This window comes from Pseudorca crassidens, chromosome 18 (assembly GCF_039906515.1).
Source record: "Pseudorca crassidens isolate mPseCra1 chromosome 18, mPseCra1.hap1, whole genome shotgun sequence".
In the NCBI taxonomy this organism is placed as follows: Eukaryota; Metazoa; Chordata; class Mammalia; order Artiodactyla; family Delphinidae; genus Pseudorca; species Pseudorca crassidens.
The window spans coordinates 55,833,626-55,860,172 of NC_090313.1; the positions used below are offsets into that span (position 1 = coordinate 55,833,626).

The window sequence follows — 26,547 nt, forward strand, 5'->3', positions numbered from 1 at the left end:
AAATCCTAATACATTAAAATTTAAATCTAACAATAAATCTAAGTTAACAGTTCGGAACACTAATAAAAGTATAATAACAATGCCGTATGACAAAAGAAATTCTTGTCTTAGAATTTAAAGTAAAGGTAATACTGAAACGTAAAAATTAGTAAAGAAAAGTTGACAGAGCTGATCCTTTAAAAATAATGTAAATTTTTCAAAATGTATGTATCCATTCCTTCATATACTGATTGTCTACTACACGCAAGTCACTGATCCAGTGCTGAGGATACAGCACTGAAAACGATAAACATGGATCCTACATTCCAGGGTGAAGAGAACAAAAACAGACAAAGGAAAGGGAACAGAGGGTGAGAAGGAAGGGAGGGAGGGAGGAGATGCAAATTAAAAAAATATACCATGGGAATTCCCTGGCGGTCCAGTGGTTAGGACTCCACGCTTTCACTGCTGAGAGCGTGGGTTCAGTCCCTGGTCAGGGAACTAAGATTCCACAAGCCGTGTAGTGCAGCAAAAAAAAAAAAAAAAAAGTGTGTGTGTGTGTATACATATGTGTATATCACGATCACGTAGTGGTCAGTGCTGCACAGAAAATGTCGGGTAACGTGATAGCAAATGGCTCCATGGGTCAAGGATGCTTTCTCTAAGTATACTGAAACTGTGGTGATTTAAATGATAAAAGGCCAAGTGAAAATCAGGGGAAGAGTGTTCCAGGCTGAGGCAATATCCTGTGCAAAAGTCCTGAAGCAGAAAAAAGCTAGATAGATTTAAGGGACTGAAAGTAGCCACTGAGGCTGAAACATAACCAGCAGAGGGTCCATCAGGGAGAGAGATGGCTGGAGAGGCAGGCATGGGTGAGATCAGGTAGGGCAGTGTCTCTCAACCCTGGCTCCCTGTTAGAATCACTGAGTAGCTTTTGTAAAAATCCTGAAATCCGGGTCACACCTCAAACCAATTACTTCAGATTCTCTAATGGTGGGGGCTGGACAATGGAAATTTTTCAAAGCTCCTTGGGTGTTTCTAATAGGCAGCCAAGGTAGAAAAGCACTGTTGGAGGGCTCATAAGTCAAGACTAGGGGTTCTTATTTTAAGTATAATGGAAAGCCATTGACAGATTCTAAACAGAGAAATGGCATGATATGGTTTAGGTCACTCCTACTATTCTTTAGAGGATGGATTATGAAATGTAACATATTCTAATTAAATAGTTACAAATATTTAATGTCTACAAAAGAGACTAGAACTTAAATATTCTCACCAAAAAAGAGATAAATTTAAAAATAACTATCTATAAATGTTCAACCACCATAACTGAAAAGTATAAGACATTGATGAAAGAAATTGAAGAAGACACAGATAAATGGAAAGACATTTACACTCAAGGACTGAAGAATTAATATAGTTAAAATGTCCATACTACCCAAAGAAATCTACAGATTCAATGCCATCCCTATCAAAATTTCAATGGCATTTTTCACAGAAATAAATTAAACAATTCTAAAATTTGTATGGACCATAAAAGACCCTGTATAGCTAAAGCAATCTTGAGAAAGAAGAACGAAGTTGGAAACATCACACTTCCTGATTTCAAATTATATGACAAAGCTATACTAACCAAAACTTTATGGTATTTCCATAAAAACAGACACATAGATCGATAGAATGGACAGCCCAGAAATAAACCCACACATATACGGTGAACAAGTTCATGACAAAGGAGCCAAGAATACATATTCAGTAATGGTGTCAATAAATGGTATCCAGAAGACTGTACAGCCAAATGCAAAAGAATGAAACTGGACCCTAAGTTACACAATACACAAAAATCACTTCAAAATGGATTAAAGGCTTGAATGTCAAGACATGAAACCATAAAACTCCTAGCAGAAAATATAGGTGGTATGGTCCTTGACCTTGGTCTTGGCGATAATTTTTGGATTTGACACCAAAAGCAAAAGCAACAAAGGCCAAAATAAACAAGTGGGACAACATCAGACTAAAAAGAAAAAGTTTCTGCACAGCAAAGAAACCAACACAATGAAAAGGCAACCTACTGAATGGAAAAAGCTATTTCCAAATCATATAACTGATAAAGGTTAATATCTAAAATATATAAAGAACTCATATAACTCAATAGCAAAAAAAAATCTGATTAAAAAATGGACAGAGGGGCTTCCCTGGTGGCGCAGTGATTGACAGTCCGCCTGCCAATGCAGGGGACACGGGTTCGTGCCCCGGTCCAGGAGGATCCCACATGCCGCGGAGCGGCTAGGCCCATGAGCCATGGCCGCTGAGCCTGCGCATCCAGAGCCTGTGCTCCACAATGGGAGAGGCCACAACAGTGAGAGGCCTGCGTACAGCGAAAAAAAAAAAAAAAAAGGACAGAGGAATTAAATACATATTTTTCCAAAGAAGATATATAAATGGCCAACAGATACATAAGGTGCTCAACATCACTCATCATCAAGGAAATACAAATTAAAACCACAATGAGATATCACCTCATACCTGTTAGAATGGCTATCATCCAAAATAAAACAAAAACAAAACAAAAAAACAAGAGATGACAAATGTTGGTGAGGATGTGAAGAAAAGGGAACCATTGTGCACTGTTGGTGAGAATGTACATTGGTGCCACCTCTATGGAAAACATTATGGAGGTACCTCAAAAACTTAAAAATAGAACTATCACATGATCCAGTAATCCCACTTCTGGGTATATATCCAAAGAAAACAAAAACAGAATATTGAGATATCTGCACTCCCATGTTCATTACAGCATTATTCACAATAGCCAAGAGTGCCCATTAATGAATGAATGGATAAGAAATTGTGATACACACACACACACACACACAGAGGAATATTATTCAGCCATGAAAAAGAAGGAAGTTCTGCCGTTTGCTGGACCTTCAGGGCATTGTGCTAAGTGAAATAAGCCAGACAGAAAAAGCAAAATACTGTATGCAATCACTTGTACGTGGAATCTTAAAAAAAAAAAGTCAAACTCTTAGAAATAGAAGAGTGGTTGTCAGGGACTGAGGGGTAGGGGAAATAGGAAGAGGTTGGTAAAAGGGTACAAAGTTTCAGGTATAAGATGAATTAAGATCTGAGTATATAATATAAAACATGGTGACTATAGTTGATAACTCTGTATCACATCGTTGAAATTGGCTAAGAAAATAGAACTTCAATGTTATCCTGAGAGTGAGCTTGCATGCGTGAGAGAGGAATAAGTGTCTGTTAATGTCCAACTGACATAACTGATGTGTTCTTAAAAACTCTATAAAGTAGGGCTTCCCTGGTGGCACAGTGGTTGAGAGTCCGCCTGCTGATGCAGGGGACGCGGGTTCGTGTCCCGGTCTGGGAAGATCCCACATGCCGCGGAGCGGCTGGGCCTGTGAGCCATGGCCACTGAGCCTGCGCGTCCGGAGCCTGTGCTCCGCAACGGGAGAGGCCACAACAGTGAGAGGCCCGCGTACCGCAAAAAAAAAAAAAAAAAAAAAAAAACAAAAAAAAACTCTATAAAGTAAAATTTCGTATGCCAAATGCGTTTTCCAGCAAATTCTCAAAAATGGGTCCAGGGTTGGTGGGTTAGAGCTACTGGAGATGTCCATAGCTATAGCGGATCCTATAAAAGGCAAATGATGTTAGACTAACAATTGGCTGTGGGGTGGGTATGGCGGATGGGGAGAAAGCTAAGAAGTGTGCCATGGCTGCAATACTCGACAATGCTTTCTATTGGCTTAATGTGTCCCTTTTGGAACCTTCCTCAAAAAACTAAAGCTGTTCTCTCTGAATCGCTCCCCCATGGGAGATACTGTGCAGCAAACGCCTTTCCCTATGTGGGAGATAAGGAGGAGTTAATGGATTTAGGGAGCATCATTGAGGATAAACGTGGAGTCTCCTGCTTGAAGCAGCACTGAAAAACGTTTGCTAAGGTTAAAGAAACAGACTGCTGAAGGTAGCAGGGCAACCCTCCCACCCTGTCCATCTTCCCACCTATGTGAGGGCATAATGGGCACCACTCCTCACCTGCATAGAGGCTGCCAGCCAGCAGCTACCTGAATCTGGGAGAGCTTCAGGGAACCACAGGAAATGAACACGAAGCATCCCAGGAGCTGGGCTGGCCAAGGTCCCTCTTCAGGTTGTTAATTTCTCAACAGTAGTCAATAGACTGTAAAATCAGGATTTTCACAGCTTTTACTAGCTTAAACCCCAAGCTACTTCAACTCAGTTCCCAGAGGCACTAGTTGAACTCTGCCTGCTAATGCCTTTCCCTTTGCTGTTCTTTTTGACTATCTCTCTGGTTCTGCCAAATGGTTTTCAGTTCAAACACCTCAGAAAGCCCTGTTTCTATGAGACTGGTTTGTAAATCAGCAATAAAATTGAATATATTCAGAAAATGGGCTGGATCCTGAGTAATTGGGGTTTTTTTTAATAGGGGAAGAATAGAAAAACAAAGCACTTAGAAATCATAAAAGGCAACTAGATGACACAGCTGAGAAGTACATATTTACTTTTTATTTCCAAGAATAAAACATATTTATAAAACATACTGTACTTACAGAAATTTGTGAAAGTCAAAATCAAATCAAAGTTATGGGGCCTCCCTGGTGGCTCAGCGGTTAGGAATCCACCTGCCAATGCAGGGGACACAGGAACCCTGGTCCAGAAAGATCCCACATGCCATGGAGCAGCTAAGCCCGTGCACCACAGCTACTGAGCCTGCACTCTAGAGACCGTGAGCCACAACTACGGAGCCCACATGGCACGACTACTGAAGCCCACGCGCCTAGAGCCCATGCTCAGCAACAAGAGAGGTCACCGCAATGAGAAGCCTGCGCACAGCAAGGAAGAGGAGGCCCTGCTCGCCACAACTGGGGAAAGCCCGCACACAGCAACGAAGACCCAACGCAGCCAAAAATAAATAAATAAATTAATTAATTAAATAAATCAAATCAAAGTTATATCCTCTTTCTTTTCTTTCTTGACATGTTCCTCATAAGAATATAAATACAGAACTTCATCATTAATCTCACTAACCTTTAGCAAATCCTTACTCTTACAGTGATCTCTGGTGACTATAAGTTCCTGAAGACCCTTAAAAGATTGCCCTAAGACCCCCAATCAAAATTACTGTAAAGTACATTTAAAACAAAAGTCCTAACTAATGGAGATGGTCAAGCATAACAATTTGTTCTCAACAACAGTACTTCGACTTCATCACACAGTGTCCTTAAGTTTGGAGCTATTCTACAGAGAATCCTCAAATTTGAAATTCTTTCCCTCTTCAAGTTTATGGATCCTATGTTTCTGGATCGCCAAGGATGGTAAATGAAATACCTTTCAGGCTGGAATTCCTTATTTGGTAGGATTCCTTGGTTACTTTTGTTTTCTTCCTTGAGCGAATGGATTTGGTCTTACTGTAATGTTTATTTTTATACACATGCCCAAAGGCCTCCTGGTGTGCTTTTATAAATCTAATAAATACTTCATGATAACTTAACTTGTTAACATAACACAAAAGATGTTGTCCGTTACTTAAAATGTACACTGTTTCAATTAAATAAGGAGTCTAAGTTATAAAAGATTATAAAAGTTATAAAAGTTTTGCAAAGTTATAAAAGATTTGCAAAGTTATAAAAGATTTCAATATCATGTTTGGATACATTTTCTTAAAAAGCAAACATAAAACTTACTGTCTTTTAAATGGCAAATTTATGCAAATACAAGATGAACCTTAATAACATATATTGCACAGTTAAACTTTACGATACACTTTGCGTTTTTAGAATATATAAGTTTAATAAGTTATCAAGTTGAACGAGCAAATAACCTACCTTTTCAATACATAACTTTGTACTATGTCCTATCATATAAACACTCCAAGTAGTTCTAATCGCACGCTTAACATAAAATACTACAACTGTCATTACACTCAGCTTTTGAGATGATTTCTCCATCAAAACAAGAGCCTAAGATAACGTTTCACAAAGTTTCAATTATAAAAATAATACACTGTTGAGATGGACTTCTATCAGTTGAAAACAACCATTGATTTTTGCAAACTCCTCCATTCCTCCTTTCTATTATGTTGTTTTTGAAAAGCTGGCAAGTAGAAAAACAGACCAATACTGAAAAACAAACTGTGATGTAACAAGAACCCTAGCATTCTAAAGCAAATCAAGCTAATGTGAAGGAAAGCATTCCAAATAAAAACAGATGATACTTTTAGGGCCTCGACCCAGTTTCCTCTCATCTCAGAGTGAGCCTCATTGTCTGTTACTTACTGTTTTTAAAGATGTACAGTCTAGTAGGCAAGAAAATGACTTGAAAATTAATAAGCTAGGACCTGCTGTAGAAGCTTTGTTTGAGGTATAAACTCTGGCACTTAACCTTTCTCATCCTTAATTCTGAAAGCCAGGAAATACCACTTTACTGGCCTATTTTAGAGTAATTATAAATTTTAGTAAATAACTTGAATCACTTCAAAGAGGCTGCAAAAAGCTATTATTAAATTGTCACAAAATTTTATGTTTGAAAAACAGGAAATACACAGAAGATTGTAATTCTAAAACTGAAATGAATTTGTCTCAAAACAGCTTCCTGCCTTATCCTGTAAGAACTAATTAGTTCTCAAAAATCAGAAATTGATCTAAATAATTCTATTGCTTTTCTGCATTAGAGAACGCTATAAATGGAAAAGCTCTTAAATGTGTTTGATGGGGAGAATGACAACAATGTTTGAATAATCACATCTATCCCTTACATACTTAAAAACAAAAGTCATTCTACTTAAAATAGTTTAAGATTTCCCAGGCCTCTAGGATGGTGCATATTCAACTGAGTATCTTCTTTATGCCAAGCCCTATGCTGTGGTCTAACGTGCTGCATTCTCAATCCTGTTAGACCCAACCCTGTTTTATAAACACCCCCATTTTATAAACAATATTTTGTCATTTTTGCTTTATAGCCTGGAAAAACTCCATAGGTAATATAATATACCTATACACATAACTTCAAATAAAAATTCAGGATAATGCCTACATTTTATTATAGGGAAAATAACTTGTTAAAAAGTAATACACACTTCAACAAATGTATGGGCACAGCTACACCATAAGATATCATGAAGTTGGATGCTTGCAGCTACATGTAGAATCACTATGCACATGAAAACTATACACTGAAAGAGGTGTGCTACATTTGTAACTCAAATACCATCAGTGGCAATCTTCTCAGTGGTGTGATCTTCCAGAATGGTCAGTGTAGTAGGCAGAAGAATACCCTCCACAAAGATATCCATATCCTAATCTCCAGAACCTGTGAGTATGTTACCTTACATGGCAAAAGGAACTCTGCAGACGTGGTTAAGTTAATGACCTTGAGATGGGGAGATTATTCTGGATTACCCGTGTGGGCCCAATCTTATAATTCGAGTCCTTAAGGTTGGAGGATGTTTCTCAGCTGTGGTCAGAAAGAGAGATGGCAGCTTGAGCAAGACTCAGTTCTCCACTGCTGGTTCTAAAATATAAGGGGTTATGTGCAAGAACCGGACAGAGGTCAACGTAGAAGCTGAAAAAGGCATGAGTGAATTCCTCCCTAACCTGGGTATAGGGAAAGGCTTTCTAGCCATGACTCAAAATCTAAATGCAATAAAATAAAATATTAATACATTTAACTACAAATTTTTTTAATTTACAAGGCAAAAACTAATTTATTCATAAAGAAAATCAAAGTATAACTGACAAACTGAGAGCAAACTTTATGCAGCATATATCACAGATAAAAAGCAAATATGCCTAATATTAGAAACTTAAATATTGAGAGGAAAGAAGACCAAAAACTTAGCAGAAAAATGGGCAAAAGAAATGAACAGATAATTTACTAAGGACCATAATAATGGCCCTTAAAAATAGGAAAGATTTTCAATTTCTTTCCTAATATAAGAAATGCAAATTAAAACTACTTAGGGGCTTCTCTGGTGGCACAGTGGTTGAGAATCTGCCTGCCAATGCAGGGGACATGGGTTCGAGCCCTGGTCTGGGAAGATCCCACATGCCGCGGAGCAACTAGGCCCGTGAGCCACACTACTGAGCCTGCGCGTCTGGAGCTTGTGCTCCGCAACAAGAGAGGCCGCGACAATGAGAGGCCTGCGCACTGCAATGAAGAGTGGCCCCCGCTTGCCACAACTAGAGAAAGCCCTCGCACAGAAACGAAGACCCAACACATCCATAAATAAATAAATAAAAACAAAAAACAAACAAACAAAACTACTCCTTAGATACCATTTCTAACTATCAAATTGGCAAACATTAAAGAGCTTGGTGGCCCTCTCTGTTGGCATTGTTGGTGGGAATGCAAAATGGTATAATCCTTACAGAGGAAAATTTGGCAATACCTAACAAAACTACACATATATTTACCTATTGACCTAACAATTCCACTTCTAGGAATTAATCCTGAAGATATACTTCTAACAATGTGAAAATACATATGCAAAGGTTATTCATTGCAACTTAGTTTGTAATTACAAAATATTGGAAACAATCCAATTGTCCATATATAGGAGACTGGTTGAATAAACTCTGGTATAACCACATGATGGAATAATATGCAACTAAAAAAGAAAAAGAATGAGGAAGAGCTCTATGAAAAGACAACTACTCTTCGTTTATAATTTCTATTTCAAAATTCAGAGGATGTAGAACTTGCATGATGACATACATTTTTTAAAAATAAATTTTATAATAAAAGAAATTTGAAGGAATTGAGGCAAGTAAATTCCTAGAGAGCCTTATGAAGGTTATTCTTTGGGGAAAAAAGAAAAAATACTAAGAAGACAGAAAGGATGACAGATTACAGCAAAATAAATCAAGAAAACAAAATGATCTACAGAATCATACAGAAAGTTAGTCTCTGAGGTTGAATATAAACCACCTAAATGAATACAGACTCTTGAAATCTTCATGAAAAAAGTGCAAATTCAAGACAAAGTCAAGAAGCAAGTAAAAAAGTCCAAGACAGGGCTTCCCTGGTGGCACAGTGGTTGAGAGTCCGCCTGCTGATGCAGGGGACATGGGATCGTGCCCCGGTCCAGGATGATCCCACATGCCGCGGAGCGGCTGGGCCCGTGAGCCATGGCCGCTGAGCCTGCGCGTCCGAAGCCTGTGCTCTGCAACGGGAGAGGCCACAACAGTGAGAGGCCCGTGTACCGCAAAAAAAAAAAAAAAAAAAAAAAAGAAGTCCAAGACATAGGTCAGTGAAAACAAATGAGAGAGAATAAAAGGTTAAAAGGTCAAGATATTTCCACTGTATTAGGATACACAGGAAGAAGGAGGAATTGTAGATTAGATGGAAGATGAAGAAAAGGATTTGGTTTGAGTTTAGCTATAGGAAGAAAAACTTAGCTAAGGGGTCAAAAATGATCCTAAGACTTCAACGTGTTTTAGACAGTGATTATGCTCATTATAAGTCTCTTAAACTTATTTGACCTAAATTTTTGATTGGAGTTGACTCGGCTTTTAATCCAAGTAGTACTTAAACAGAAAAACGAGATCTCAGATCTGGTGCTGTTTACGATGGTGTGGAAAGAAATCTGGAAATATGCCCTTATCTGGTTGTGAAAGAGAAGAATAGTAACCTGTATGTCTTCAATACTATGAAATCACTGACTTCAACACTAAAAAAAGAATAACCAGTTAAAAGAATCTGACCTAACACTTGAGCCAAATGATTTAAGATTTTTATAACCTATTATAAAACTTATTTTATGTACTGCCACAAATCTGTGTAAAGGCTCTGTTTTTCTTTTCCTTCATATGAAACCCAGTTCTAAAAATAGTCAAGTCTAAAAATAAGGCAAAACCCACATATTAAGTGTAGCTTTATACATGTACAAGTAACAGGGAAATCTCTACATCTTCTAGGAAAACAGATGTTGAGTTACTTATTCCCACTAAAATCTCTATGTTGGGTCAAACTTCTGGAAATTTTTTGTTAATATGGGCTATATTATTATAAAACCAAAATCTAATCTTTAATCCTATTAAATTAGTTCCTCTGTCCCAAAGAAATAGATGAACGTTACTAATAAATATGAAATTATAAGCAAAAAGAGTCAAATTAATCTCAGCAGCTTGGTTTCTATCATAAAAACCAACTAATTAACAGCTTACAAAACCTGCAAATGTCAATAAAATGCCTAATATATGCTTTGATCCAGTTCCTGGAAAGAAGCCATATGGAGAGAGAAAGAAACAAACTCACCTACAAAACATGTTTCCATTATTACACTTCTCTATCCCTTTCTGAAGTCTATACTTCAGAAACCATTTTTTTCTCCCAGACATTTCTCTAAAGATTAATGAGCAGAAAAGCAAAATTGGAAAAGGGGTTTTCAGAATATGTGATTACTTTCCTTATCTCTGTACCAGTTTTCCCAATCCTTGAAGGACATCTATAAGGTAGATAGTGTGTATGCTGAGGATGGGCAAAATATTCTTACGGCAAAACTTGTGTGCCTTTTGAATATCATCATCCATGTTTGTCAGATAGAAGATTAATAAGATATGACTAAATGACCTTATCCTGTGGCAGAAATTAGAAGAGACTGACTTCATATCTCAGAAGAGTATCAGGTAATAGAATGGTCTGCCATCAAATTTAATAGTATAATTTTCCTACCTTTGTTTATTTATCAATCAACAACCAACAGGAAAGTTAAAAAAATACATTAAAATAAAATAATATTTTTGTGAACTTATTGTCACTCTCCAAAAATATATAAGAAAATCTGTTCTCAACCTATTAAACTAATTGTTTCATACATAAAGATAACATTCTCAATGGCAGGATACTTTCGGTAGTTTTTCAGTGGAGATGAGAGAGCTTAATTGATAGATATATACATACTCTCTTGTTTGGTTCTTTTAATGGATAGCAGGTTGAGGTGACTGCAATCTTCACAGTTCAAGTATATGCTCATAGGATAATTTATCACTACAGTGTAAGAATCACCATAAATTGACTACAGAAATCTGATACAGAAAGAGTACTGTCTGGAAAAAATTGATGAGGCATAAATTATTTCCAGCTTTCATTAGAATGGGAGTTTTTATTATTTATTTATGTTTTGCGGTACACAGGCCTCTCACTGTTGTGGCCTCTCCCGTTGCGGAGCACAGGCTCCGGACGCGCAGGCTCAGCGGCCATGGCTCACGGGCCCAGCCGCTCCGCGGCATGTGGGATCTTCCCGGACCGGGGCACGAACCTGTGTCCCCTGCATCGGCAGGCAGAGTTTCAACCACTGCGCCACCAGGGAAGCCCCGGGAGTTTTTATTTTAATGTAAAAAATAATAATGTGTACAACTGTAGAAATACTATTACTATAAATGGGGATGGAGTCAAAGAGAAAAGAAATATTATCCTCAAAAGGTCTTCTCCATATGATTTCAAAGCAATGGCAGCTGGAAAAGTTAAGTTATGCTTGTATTTATTCTAGACTTATAAGTGGAATATGATATATTTATAATTAAATTTAACTTGCTTTAAAAATATATTGATGATTTGGAAATTTTTTTCTCTCCATTATTTGGTAGAAAAGTATTTTCATTGGAAACTAGAAAGTTGATGGTTAACAGGTTGGTGAGATGATAAAATGCCATCCTCAGATCACTTCTAACCTGAGCTATGGAAAGGTATAGACTGATGAACTAGCATATTGAGCTAACCATCACCAAGAGGACGATTTTCTAAGAGGGCAGGGTATTCTTCATTGCATCTTCCATGAATTAAGCAAAAAATATACTCCCCTCTCCTGCCAATTTCCTTACTTCCCTTAAAAAATCCAGTAGACCCAGAATCAATTCATAAAGACTCACTTTAAAATATATTTTTGAAAAAACATATATAAATATGTATTTTTTCAGTGGGTTCTAAGACTTGTCACCTGCTGTGTAATGTAGAAATTTATTTTCTTTCCCCTACATGTTTATTGCTCAAGACTCAGGATAGCAGTACTGGTTTAAGTCTCTTCACCTTAATTCATATTCTTCATGATTTCATAAGCTTGGATCATATGCTTCTTCATAAATTTCATCTTTTAAAATCATGCAGTATTTCTTAGTAAATATTTGAATCTTTTAAGTCCTTAATCAGTTAATTATCTTAATTATCTTTTCCTATTTTTTTATATAACTACCTTTACCTGTATTTCTAGAAATATGATAACAAAAACTGTACAAAATAGTAGGAGGTATAAATCTTCCACAGTTTTATACCAAGGCAGGATGCTTTCTCTTTCATTTCCAAAATTCTTTTCAAAATAACTCAAAATACTAAATGATACCTTAGTGCTTTGAATGAGTTAAGTTACCCAGAAGAAAGAAAAAAATTAATTTCAGGGAGAATTCTCAAATATCTTTTACAATAGATTTTTCTGCTTATAGCCCAAAAGTTACCAGTACCATGTGATTATAATTGCTTCTAACTCTGGCCAATTCAACCCATAGGCACAAAGTAACTTAAAGCAGCATGAAAAAACTCTCAACAGAATCATTTGAAATATGAGCTGTTAACAAAATTTTCTATGATAAGTTCACAGCAAGAAACTGGTTTAAACATCATTTTTCAAAAATAAGAACAATTTTAATATAAATATATTTATTGTCAGTAATAATTAAAAAGTTAAACAAAAGAATAAACTAAAAACACAAAATGCTTCCTAAAATGTAAGTAAATAGTATATCACATCCACTATCCAAAATTGTTCCAAGAATAAGAAACAGACTCTGCTAGAGGTAAAAAGATACCATAACTAGCCAAACACGAATACGTAGAAATCAGTAAATTAGCAGGATAAAAATGTCTTAGAGATATCATTACAAAAAAAAATACATGACCGAAAATTTCACTCTGTAAAAACACCAGCTGTAAGTTTGCTTTTTTATAATACTATATTGAGCATGTACGTCCACCAGAATAATCCATTCAAAAATACTTAAGAATAAGTTTAACCAAGGAGATGAGACTTGTACACTGAAAATCATAAAACATTGCTGAAAAAAATTTTAAAAGACATAAACAAACAGAAATTCATCTATGTTTACAGAATAGATGATTTAATATTAAGATGGCAATACGACCCAAAATGATCTATAGATTCACTGCAATTTCTATCAAAATCTCAACTTTTTTTTTTTTTCATAAATAGAAAAAAACCTATCCTAAGATTCATCTGGTATCTCAAGGGACCCTAAATAGCCAACACAATCTTGGAAAAGAAAACAAAGTTGGAGGTCTCATACTTCCTGATTTCAAAACTTACTATAAACCTATGGTAATTAAAACAGTGTGATACTGACATAAGGACAGACATATAAACCAATGGAGTAGAACAGAAAGCCCAGACACAAACCATCACATATATGGTCAGTTGATTTTTTACAAGATTGCCAAGATAATCCTATGGAGAAAAGACAGTCTTTTCAACAAATGGTGCTGGGAAAACTGGATATCCACATGCAAAGATTGAAGTTGGACACTTACTTTACACCATATACAAAAATTACATCAAAATGGGTTAGAGACCTAAAGGTAAGACCTAAAATTGTAAAACTCTTAGAAGAAAACATAGGGGAAAATTCATGACATTGGACTTGGCAATGATTTATTGAATATAACACCAAAAACACAGGCAACAAAAAGATAAATTAGACTTCATCAAAATTAAATTAAATTTTGTGCATCAAAGGATACTATCAAGAGAGTTAAAGAATGCTCAACATCATTAATCATTAGAGAAATGCAAATCAAAACTACAATGAGATATCATCTCACACCAGTCAGAATGGCCATCATCAAAATATCTAGAAACAATAAATGCTGGAGAGGGTGTGGAGAAAAGGGAACACTCTTGCACTGTTGGTGGGAATGTAAATTGATACAGCCACTATGGAGAACAGTATGGAGGTTCCTTAAAAAACTAAAAATAGAACTACTGTACAACCCAGCAATCCCACTGCAGGGCATATACCCTGAGCAAACCAAAATTCAAAAAGAGTCATGTACCAATATGTTCACTGCAGCTCTATTTACAATAGCCAGGACATGGAAGCAACCTAAGTGTCCATCAACAGATGAATGGATAAAGAAGATGTGGCCCATATATACAATGGAATATTACTCAGCCATAAAAAGAAACAAAATTGAATTATTTGTAGTGAGGTGGATGGACCTAGAGTCTGTCATACAGAGTGAATAAGTCAGAAAGAGAAAAACAAATACCGTATGCTAACACATATATATGGAATCTAAGAAGAAAAAAAAAGGTCATGAAGAACCTAGGGGTAAGATGGGAATAAAGACACAGACCTACTAGAGAATGGACTTGAGGATATGGGGAGGGGGAAGGGTAAGCTGTGACAAAGTGAGAGAGTGGCATGGACATATATACACTACCAAACGTAAAACAGATAGCTAGTGGGAAGCAGCCGCATAGCACAGGGAGATCAGCTCGGTGCTTTGTGACCACCTAGAGGGGTGGGATACGGAGGTTGGGAGGGAGGGAGATGCAAGAGGGAAGAGATATGGGAACATATGTATATGTATAACTGATTTACTTTGTTATAAAGCAGAAACTAACACACCATTGTAAAGCGATTATACTCCAATGAAGATGTTAAAAAGAAAAAAAAGAGTGAGAAGACAACCCACAGAATGGGAGAAAACATTCGCAAATAATATATCTGAGAATGCCTTAATATGCAGAATATATGAAGAACTCTTACAGTTCAGCAACAAGAAGACAATGCAATTAAAACATAGGCAAGGAACTTGAAAAGGTATTTCTCCAAATAAGATATATAAATGGTAATAAGCACATGAAAAGATGCTCAATATCATTGGTCATTAGGGAAATGCAAATCAAAACCACGAGTTACTACTTCACACCCATTAGGATGGCTATTATAAAAAGCAAAGCCAAATGAACACAGAAACAAAACAAAACAAGAAAACAGGAAATCACAAGTGTTGACAAGGATGTGGCGGAACTGGAACCCTCATGCACTGCTAGTGGGAATGTAAAATGGTGTGGCTGCTATGGAAAACAGTTTAGCAGCTCCTCAAAGAGTTAAAGGTAGAATTACAATATGATTCAGCAATACCACTCCAACATATAAACCTAAAAGAAATGAAAGCAGGGACTCAAACAGATACTTGTACTCCAGTGTTCATAGTAGCATTACTCACAATAGCCAAAAGGTAGAAACAACTCAAGTGTTCATCAACATATGAATGGATAAACAAAAATATTATTCAGTCATAAAAAGGAATGAACGTGTGAGATATGCTATAACATGGATGAACCTTGAAAACATAATGTTAAGTAAAATAATCTAGAGACAAAAGGACAAAAAGTGTATGATTCCTTGTGACCACCTAGAGGGGTGGGATAGGGAGGGTGGGAGGGAGACTCAAGAGAGAGGAGATATGGGGATATATGTATATGTATAGCTGATTCGCTCTGTTATACAGCAGAAACTAACACACCATTGTAAAGCAATTATACTCCAATAAAGATGTTTAAAAAAAAAAAAGTACATGATTCCAATACATGAGGTACCTAGAATAGACAAATTCCTAGGGACAGAAAGTCACATAGAGGTTACCAGGGTCTAGAGGGAGGCAGAGAATGTATTATTTAATGGTTATAGAGTTTCTATTTGGGAATATAAAGCTTTCTAGAAATAGCTAGTGGTGATGGTTTCACAACATTGTGAATGTACTTAATGCCAGTGAGTTGTACACTAAAAAAAAAATGATTAAAATGATAGAATGGATAAACAACAAGGTCCTACTGTATAGCACAGGGAACTATATTCAATATCCTGAGATAAACCATAATGGATAAGAATTTTAAAAAGAATGTATATATACATATAACTGAATCACTTTGCTGTAGAGAAGTTAACACAATATTGTAAAACAACTATACTTCAATTAAGAATAAATATTCAGTAAAGGAAAAAAAATAAAATTAAAAAAATGGTTAAAATGGTAAATTTCATGTTATGTACATTTTACCACAATAAAAAAATAATAATCTATTTGGTGAATACCTAATTATCTCCCACTGCTGCTGAAACCTATTCTATTTAGATTTCCAAATTACTATTAAATGTACTGTGTGTGTGTACACATGCTTGTAAAATGGATCTCTCTTGAAAAACAGACCCTGGTATGTTGGGCACATCAGATATCCTAGAACACACTTTCAAAAATTCCAAATAATTATAGCTGCACTCCAATTTGATAGCTGCTTCAGTTATTTATCTACTTCAAAATTAACAGGTACAACCGAAGGAAGAATACCCACAAATTCTGCTGACGGCCCAAAAGTATGTTTATAGTCCAAGTGCTAAAAATGAACTTCTTACCTGATAGAGCATGATAGGTTCTATATTGTATCCTAAGGTATCTGCAAAGTTCTTAGCGATGACTGTTTTTCCACAACCCTACAAATGGAAACACAATCATTCAAGGGATAAGTCAAAACCACCAAAAGTCAGGAAACAGAACTTAGTAGTGAGGCTGCTGTTCTTACTTTTCCTCCAATTAAACATATGTCCTTAACCATGTGAGACTGCATCATTTCAGCCAGTAGCTGTTTATGGCTTAAAGTTTGTATAAAACGGTCTGATGTGCAAGGTTGACTTAATGGCCTGGTTCCAGCTGGCACCTATAAAGAGAGGTAAATATAATATGCACATGTTTTTCTCAAAATAATAGTTAAATGAAAGCATACAACTGCCATTTGAAAGCCCCTACTAATTTCCTGCTCAATTCAATTCTATACTGTTTTTGATATTTCAATAGAGCAACAATTATTTTCTCATTCACAAATCTGATAATCGTTTTCATCAAACTTCCAAATCAATCATCCCTCTGAAATTAAAGCCCTATGCTGTCAGACATTTTCATATGAATCAAGTAATTTTCATACTATTTATAACTTATAATAACAATGTCACTGCTTGAGAATGAAGGTTTTTGCCCAAATTTCAGTTATAAGTACAGAATTTAAAATCAGTCTACTGGGACCCTCCAAAATCACCACAGATCTCCTGATTTTTAAACTGTCCACAAATCTTTTTCCACTCTTATTTTAGTTTGCCACTCAGAAGCATCTGTTCTTAAAATCTCCCATCCTTCACACCTACTTCCTTTTATTTCCTATCTCTTCCTTATTAAAGTCTCCTGGATTTCCATGCCCTGCTGGGGACTCTGGACTTGATCATACTGTAGGCAAGACAAACCCTAAAGAATTACAAGTTTGGAAGTGACAAGATCAGATTTGTTTTTAAGAAAACAAATGGTGGTAACACAGAAGGCTAACTTGAAGGGCCGGGAGGCAATGATGTTAGAAAGCCATTACCAAAGGGAAGCAAATAATGAAAGCTCGTTCACATCTCATGTCCCTGGACATTCTGTTCAAACCGCCTGAAATGTCCTATCACCTTTCCACTCCTGGGCCACTGGGAAACTCCTGTGTCATAAGGCTTAGCTCAAGCCCCATCTCCCCTCTGAAACTTTCTCTACTCCTTCTCCTGACTCCTGGTGTTACTTCCGTCTCTACATCTCCGTAGCCATTCCAATGCAGTTCTTACTCATCTGCCTCTATCCTAGACCATCAGCTGTGAGGTCACTCATCTGAAGGAGACAGAAGAGTGTCGTGTGGAGTGTGCTGTCTAGAAGGCCCAGCTGTGCCATTTGGTAGCTGGTGACCATGGGTGAATTGATTACCCTCTTCACATCTGTTTTCTAATCTATAAAATGGAGATAATAAAAGTTATCTCTGGGGTTATTGGGGGATTTAAATGGCATAATATATGTGAAGAGAAAAATACAGTAACTAGTACACTGCAGGCACTGAGTGGATTTTAATACAGAGCCTGGCTCATGGTAGACATAATCAATGTTTCGTTTGAAGATTGAGTAAATACAGTGACCTGAATAAGTATTACTAATATCACGTTCAAACAAACAAAAAAGCCTATCATGAATGCTTGCTCTGTCATAACATAAGAAGGCAAGCATTTATTCTTTCCTACATTCACTTACAATCTAATTGTCAGCATTTTTCAGGCTGTGTTTCCTAGTGTTAGCTTCCTATCACATCTCAGGGTTCTTAGGACCCTCAAGGGAAGGGTTAGAAAAAGGGAGGCAGAGCAAGCAGTTGGAGCTCTATGAGCAAATATCGTTCCCCTCCTCTAAAAACTGTTCAAATACAACAGCTCATCTTTTAACTGTTTCATGTAGCTGACAAAGATTTTATTTGAAAGGAGCATTCCCTAGTTGTTAAAATATGTTTGAAAACAGGGCCTTCCCTGGTGGCACAGTGGTTGAGAGTCCACCTGCCTATGCAGGGGACACAGGTTCATGCCCCGGTCCGGGAAGATCCCACATGCCGCGGAGCAGCTGGGCCCGTGAGCCATGGCCGCTGAGCCTGCGCGTCCGGAGCCTGTGCTCCGCAACTGGAGAAGCCACAAAAGCGAGAGGCCCGCGTACCGCCAAAAAAAAAAAAAAAAAAAAAAGTGTTAAAACAATGACTATTTCTTACCAAGGACTCAGAACACAAAATGCTTTCATTAATAAACACTTTATTTGATTTTCCCAGAGGCTGACTTTGGTTTTTGATGAAAAGCTATCCCTATGATTCTCCTGAACTTTTCCAGTTTACAAACATATGTGACTCTGGATATATAGATATACAGATACACGTATATAGATGTGATGCTATGGAACCAAAGAATACTTATAAGGGAATCATAAACCCAATTTAGGTCATAAAAATGGACAGAACAAGGCACATCTTAGAAAGTACAAACCTTGATTCATTCATTACCTTAATGGTCACCTCTTTTTCTGCAATCCGGATGGTCACAGAAGCTTGGAAGACATGGTTTTCAGTCATCTTCTCCACTCTCACAACCTCTTCAGGAAGCAGAGAGCTTCTTGAATCTTGGAGTTCAAAGCGCTGTAAAATTACCAGAAAGACATGTAATTTACTTTTTATTTTAGTATTAATGTTGGATATCTGGAAGGTTCCATCTTAATTAGAACTGAAACCCACTCTATGTTATAAAAATAAAGGTAAAAAAATTAATGAGAATTTTTTCCCCTATTTTTACAGATACCACTCATTCTACTTAAGCTAATTACTAAGGTGATATGAAAATAGTCCCTAAAATTTACTAAATGCCAAGAAATGGAATCACTGAGTTTCTGATCTGGTAGAAGTTTGCAGCCTACAATGCTTGATGATCGAAGGTTCCAGTTTCCTAGAAAAGGATGATGAGACTCTTGAAAACATGCTAAAGGAAATTAAAATAAGGCCTGTATCAGTTGATTTCTTAAATCAACTGAAGTTAATAGCTGCCTGGACACCAGTCTGCTGATTGCTTGTGTGGTTAGTTTAACTGATTACAATAAAGTATAACAATCAATCTTCCACAGTATCTGGCACAGTGCCTTCTACAGTGTAGGTTCTCAATATTTGTCAAACTGGATTTAAAAGGCCCAGACCATTGATTCTTTCTCCATGTAGACCAATGATCAATGTTCTAACACTAGGTTACACCCCCTAATCCCAGCTCGTTATATAAAAAATGCACACAGAGAACACAAATAAGTATATGAAAAATGAGGATGCTAATTGAAAATTAATTAAATCCTATGCCCTACTAATAGCAGCATGTTCACTATGAAGAGCTTAACTCATTTTTAGTATTAAACAGGCAGAAATTATTCTCCCCAAATCCTACAATACTTTTAGAACATTATCACTATAGTGAAAGACTTGAAACTCAATGAAAGAACAGATTATTGCTTATTCAACAGAATGACTCAACTCTAGAAAATATATTTTGGGGAAGAAAATTATTTTCAACTTCAACACTGTAAACATAACAGCCCAGATCATGTTTTCATTGCTGTGTCTTAAGTACTCAAGACTCATTCCTCTTCCCAAGCCTAAGAAAAATTGTTTATTTGTGCTACCATAAAAAACATAAGTTTTATACTTTGCACAATTTATATATGCAAATTCCCATGGTGTCACACAATGTGGTAGGAATTGCTTCCATGCTGTAGACAAATAACAATCATTGACACCATAATTTCATGCCAAAAAAAAAAAAAAAGGGTACACTGTATTTCAAGGAGGTTCAATTTGGAAAGGAAGCCTTAGCAAAGTAATTAAATTCACTGGAATTTAGAACTTAGACCCATTAAATTCTAAGAAAATATATATATGAGCTTAAAGGGTATGTTTTCACTCCAGCCAGAGTAATGTCAGTTTAACTTGATATAGGGTTAACGTCAGAGCATTTATATTACAGAAATGAACACTAATGCCTTGAACCACACTTGCTGTACTGGCTATGTCCTTATAAATAATTCAAACTAAAATATTTCAGTAGAATAAAAATAGTAGGCTAGAATACACTAAAATAGGAAAAGAACTCAAGTTGCAAGGTGAGTTACCATGTGTTGGCATAGGGAATTTAAAGACTCTTAATCAAAAAGGAAATTGAGGAGTAAAACAGATATATAATTCTTCACAAAATTAAGGCAAGAAAAGACAATCACTTTTTCTTCTCTTACATAAGTAACAAAATTCCCCTTTTTCCTTTTTTTTTAAAAACTCTACAATCAGATTTGAAATAATTCCTGTTTGTAATATGGATCCTCAATCAGTGCTCTATGTTCCCCTTAATGATAAAGGTCAAAATAAAGGCCAAACAAAATGAAGCAGTACTGACTACTTTCTTTGGAAAACTCAACTCTTTAAAGGTATTCTATAACTTTATAGAATTTGTATGACTAATTTTGAAATTAGAGACCAGAAACGCATCAAAGTGTTTTCTTAGTAAAAATGAAGACCTTTGTTCATAACGGACTTATCTAGACACTGAATGCCTTCTCCTGGTTGTGTCACAAAACTTTACATTGCTTCATTTTATCAGAACTCTGGCATTTTCTTCTACCCTATGTACCCTTGTTCCCAAGGCAGTGGACTTTGTGCTGATGGGCATCTATGGAGCTCATCTGTAATCGCAGCCTCTTTTCTTAAACACTAAGTACTCTATTTCAATGACCAATGTCAAAGTAGCTCAGATGTTAATTAAATCAAAGATGAGTTCTAGTTCTGTTTTTCAGAGCCTGGAATGAATCTTAGAGTGAACTATACAGTCAGACTGGTAGTTTCCTAACTCCTTGAGCATAGGAATTAATTTCCCCATTTCCAAATGGTTCTTCATTACCTCCCTAACACCCTTCCACCTTCTCCTTTTTCCCCTCCCTCTCCCTCACCCCTTCTCACACACACAGCAAATCCCTTTCTTCCCTTTCATCAGTGGCTGCTATTTCACCGTCCCTAGCCCTGCTTCTATTCTTTGCTGTCTCTTCTACTTTCCTTTGCCTCTTTATTGACCATTACTTTCCCCTTGCTTCTTTATGCTTTTCTTTTAGATTCTGCCCCTAACTATACTTTTTAGCATTTATGAGGAACGGCTTTTTGTTAGTTTTATTTTGTTATTATTATGACTGACATCACCAATCAATGAAAATACTGTTTCTTGGGTTGGCTGATATATGAAATAAAATCCCACGGAAGTAACTAGAATCTATTGTTCCACTCTCCGGAGCCCTTCTCACTATTATCAGCTGCATAGAGTACTTCTGTACTCCCAAAGACCCTGTGTACTCTTTGGGATAAGGGAGAAACTAACACCATTCCATATGTCAAATTCTGGCCTCCAGAAAATGAAGGGCCTACACACAAGACCACAACAGCTTAGTGTTCACATTCTACCTACTCCTTAGAAGTCTATACACCTTGACCCAAACTGTGTAAGAAAAACAAAAACAGTCTTTCATAAAAAGGAATTATTTGGGGTGAGTCAATGACTCTCTCTCGCCAAGGGTCCGCTTGAAGTGGCTCCCACTGGCCAAAACCTGGGATAATTTTAGCATCAAAATAAATGACGATAGTAATCAATTATAACCCACTGAATAAAATAGGGATCCATAAGTGCATATTGATATAAATGAATAAATTAATACACGGAGGAGAAGAAAAAGCTCTTCCTTAGTGTAGAATGCCTACTAGTAAATGCAGAAGGAATGTTTACGCCCCATTACTGACATGACAATGCCTCCACAGGTGGAAAAGAAGAGAAGACAAGGGCAAGAAAGAAAAGTAGGAAAGAAGGGTAAGAGAGAGATGAGAAGAAGGGACAAGAAGAGAAAATGGGAAAGGTAAGGAAAGAAAGTGAAGCAGACACATACTTTTTTTTTTTAACATTGCTATTGGAGTATAGTTGCTCTACAATGGTGTGTTAGTTTCTGCTTTGTAACAAAGTGAATCAGCTATACACATACATATATCCCCATCAGATACTTACTTTTAAAACAACTTCCACAGCCATCTTCCCTTCATGTCCTAGTAAAACAGTGTATGGGTAAAGCCACCGGATTGCACGTTCGATGGACATCATAGGAAAGGAATCCTATTTAGGAGGAAAAATACGTAGGAATGAAGAACACCTAAAATAATCACAGAAAATTTAACCAAAATGTACATATGACATTGAAATTGCATTATAAACAATACCCAGTAAGTTTCTCCTGTTTCCCAGAAGTCTACAAAGGCAAATATTCATTGTTTCCTCTTCTTGTTCCACACCCTTTGCCTTGGTAAACTCACCCACTCTCATCTTTCAGCTGCCGTGTATGTGTTGATGGCTCCCATGTCTCTGTCTCCAGTCCTGACCTTTTTCTTGAGCTCTAGACCTAAACTCTCAATTGCCCATTAGATGTGACTATACGGATGTCCCATAGACTCCCATTCAGCATGTCTGAACACACTTCCCTATCCTACTCATTCCAAAGTACCTTCTCTTTTTCCTCTACTCCTAATCTGAGTTAATCTCATCCACATACTCCTAGCTTCACTGTTATAACTACAAAGTTAGAAAGTGTTCATTATCCTCAAATCCTTCCCCCCAAATTGCTTTCCCAATTCGGTTTATCCTACCTTAAAAAGTCTACTAACAAGGACAACTAGGGAAATTTCAATATGGACTGTTTATTAGATGACATTACAGAATTATTGTTAACAGGCTGAGGGGTGTGATAACGGTGTTCTGGTTACGTAGAAGAATGTTCTAATTCTTAGAAGTTGCATACTGAAGTACTTAAGAATACTGACTACAATTTACTTTCAGAATTGTTTAGAAAAAAATGAGAAAGTGCAAACAAAAGTGGCAACATGTTAAAAGTTGGTGATTCTAGTTAAAGGGATTATGGATTTATGTTTTGCTATTTTTGAACTTCTTCTTAGATCTGAGAATTGTCAAAGTAAAAAGTTCCAAGGAAAAAACAAAAAGAATGAAAAGTAGAAGATGTGATAAATAGGAGGAAAAATGCTGTTCCAGATGTATAGAACAGCGTAAACAATACCTGGGAAACCTAACACCCTGACCCAGGAAACGTAAAATAAAAAGCAACAAGAGATTAAAAATAAGTCTCTTGTCTAAGTGGTGTCACTACTACCTTGGATTATGCTTTCCTTAGCAGAGTCTCCTACCTGTTCCCTGTGCATCCACGCTCCCCCCACCTCACCTCGCTGCCAGCAGAGGTGTCTTCCTCCAACATATATCTGATTGCCACACATCCCATCTACTTAATAATGTCTAATGGGCCACTTCTTCCACACCAGAAAATACAGACAACTTCACTCACCATGCAAAACACTTCACAATAAGGTCCTATTGTGGTACACATGCTTGCTCCAGTGATACAATTTATTATCATGCTCCGAAAAACACACCAGGCCCTTTTGTGATTTAACACCTTTGGCCCATGCTGTTCCCTCTGCCTAGGGAACACTCCAGACACTACTGTCATGACCTTCGTGAAACTGTGGTGGACAACGTCTGTTTTCCACCAAATCCCCTCACCCATTTTCCTCCTTCATGTGCCTCCCAGCTTTCCCTTCCAACAGCCAGCTGCTGCAGGTCTTTCCAAGAAAACTGCCCTTGAGCTCCTGAAGCCAGCTTGGCTCCCAGAATGGGAGAGCAGCTAGTGCCTGGGAATGTGTGCCCCCTGGGACAATTACTAACCAGTGAGACTGATGGTGCTAAGTGTGAAAGTCCCAGTTCCCCTGCCTCAGGTTGGGGCGAGTCTGAGGCATGACTTACACTGCTGCAGACCTCTGCATGATCAGGTAGAAGTCCTCCTTCCCTCTGTGGAACTTTCACCTGAGCTGCATGTCTACCTTCCCCTGTCCAAGGCTGTAAGCTCTTTAAGGACTCAGAATACATCACTGGTCTCTGCACAGTTTCCTGGGCTGCACAGCAAATTAATCTCAGGCCTTGCAATATTTATAGAGGAGTATAACAAGGCAAAGGGAAATGATTAATCTCCAAGGGTTAACTTTTAAGTTTTCTTTGCCACATTTGGGTACACCAGTCATTAATTTATTTTATACATACCAGGATTTGAACTGCAGCTGGTAAACTATCTAAAGGAAAATCTGGAAGTCCAAGAGCAGAAGATTCTTGGGAACAGAGAGTGGTGGCAAAGGATAAGAGTTGAGAAATTCTAGGGGAAAACAAGAAGTGATACTAAATTTTATTCTAATAGTTATAATACATAAAATCTGTTAAATATAAAATAGCTGGGCCAATTTAATTAATTGAAAAAGTTGACATCCACTATTTAATTCTTAGGGAATATTATATATTCCATTCCATTCCATATTATAATATTCCATTTCAAACTCAAGCTGATTAGGTTCACAGATGTATTTCTTAAATCTGTCCCAATATGTGAGGTTTTTCATAACCTGGCCCAAAACTACTCTGCCAGTGTCACCTCCCACCTTTCTCATCTAAATCCAAACTCCAGCCTCCGGGAGCTTTTCATAGACCCAAGAATAAGGCATATATTCTCATGACATGCTTTAAAAACTTTTTCTTAGAATTCCTTAATTCCATTCTCTATCAGTCAAAAGCCTACTCATTCTTTAGGACCCATCTCAAATGTCCCTTATAAAGTCTCAACCACAACATCCCCCAATACTCTGAAATTATGACCCTTGCCACACTGTTAAAGTAAGGTATTTATACACATATCTGTAAACTCTACTAGATCTTGAGTTTCTTGTATCAAAGACCATGTCTTATTAACTTTATCATTAGCTAGTTCCATAGCTACTGAAAAATTCTTCAAACAGTTGTTGAATGAATGAATGAATCAGTGGATCAATGAATGGGCAAAACAAATTCAATGTTAAGTGTCCATATATATATCTGAAATACTTACTTCTCAGCAGAAACATTGGCTCCAACTGAATACAACAGTTTAAGTTGGTCCTAAAATAACATAAAACATATCAAATTGATTAATAAGGAATGTAACAGATTAAATGCAAATGTTTGACAGACATAATTCAACCTTTTAATTAAGCAGACACTATGTAATTAATAGCAAAAAATCATTTCTTGATACATGTCATTTCTAAAAGAAGAGTTGGTCTTTTAAAAAAATCTTTCAGACAAATAATACCACAATAACTTTTCTTTCTAGTTTCCAGAGATTTTCTTTACCTTTGTATCCATTTTTCTTTCCATCAACTACTGAGGGGGACATCTACAAACACAGTAACGTTTTTATAGTAACTGAATTTATTATAAACAGGAAAACTATTTAAAAAATAAATTATCCTTAAGGGAAGAGGGGCAAGATAGAAGACGGGATTAAGAGATATAAGCTACTATGTATAAAATAAGCTACAAGCACAGGGAATGTAGCCAATATTTTAGAATAACTTTAAATGAAGTATAATCTATGAAAATATCGAATCACTATGTTGAACACCTGAAACTAATATTGTAAATCAACTATACTTCAATTAAAAATAAATAAAAATCTAAAAATAAAATAAATTATCCTTGTTCCTACTTACCTGGAAGGGTAGATAATAAATATCTCTGGCTTGAAATCGAGATCGGAGCGGGGGATCTAATGGATTCCCAGAGTACCTAGGTACTGGCAAGCCCAAGGCGATCACTCGGAAATCTTCACTAACTCGGACAATCTTCCAAGCATCCAATTCTGTTTTGGTATGATTCTAAAAGAGTAAGAAATCAAAAATTACAGCATAATGATAGAGATCACAACTGCAAGAGTCAGGCTAAGGAATTTATGTCCTGACTGCTGGGTAAACTGTATTGGAGAACGCTCTTGAAGCCAAACTGTCAAGGAAGGGAGCAAAGTGGAATCAGGAACAGGATACCAGGGAAGGCTCACAGAATGAAGACTGGTGTTTGAAAGGAGAATCATCCAGGAACAAAGGCGATGTGGGTCAGATCTCTAAACCCTAGTCAATAACACAAAGGAACAGTCGGAAGAGCAAGGAAAATAAACTGGTTCAAGCTAGAAAATGGTAGTTCTAGAAGGGTAGACCACCAGCAGAGC

The 26,547-nt window shown here is 36.8% G+C and overlaps 1 protein-coding gene across 7 annotated transcripts in view; it reads right to left on the reverse strand.

The window, feature by feature from the left end:
- The window catches only part of VWA8 (von Willebrand factor A domain containing 8), a 369,572-nt gene that overhangs the window by 270,333 nt on the left and 72,692 nt on the right, over positions 1-26,547 (reverse strand). For all 7 annotated transcript variants that reach the window (XM_067713438.1, XM_067713439.1, XM_067713440.1 and 4 more), the window contains exons 6-12: positions 26,036-26,200; positions 25,393-25,442; positions 24,561-24,669; positions 22,470-22,574; positions 18,908-19,039; positions 16,607-16,741; positions 16,440-16,517 (exon numbers count right to left, since the gene is read on the reverse strand). In XM_067713438.1, the coding sequence (XP_067569539.1) occupies positions 16,440-16,517; positions 16,607-16,741; positions 18,908-19,039; positions 22,470-22,574; positions 24,561-24,669; positions 25,393-25,442; positions 26,036-26,200 (774 nt within the window). The remainder of the gene's footprint in view (positions 1-16,439; positions 16,518-16,606; positions 16,742-18,907; positions 19,040-22,469; positions 22,575-24,560; positions 24,670-25,392; positions 25,443-26,035; positions 26,201-26,547) is intronic.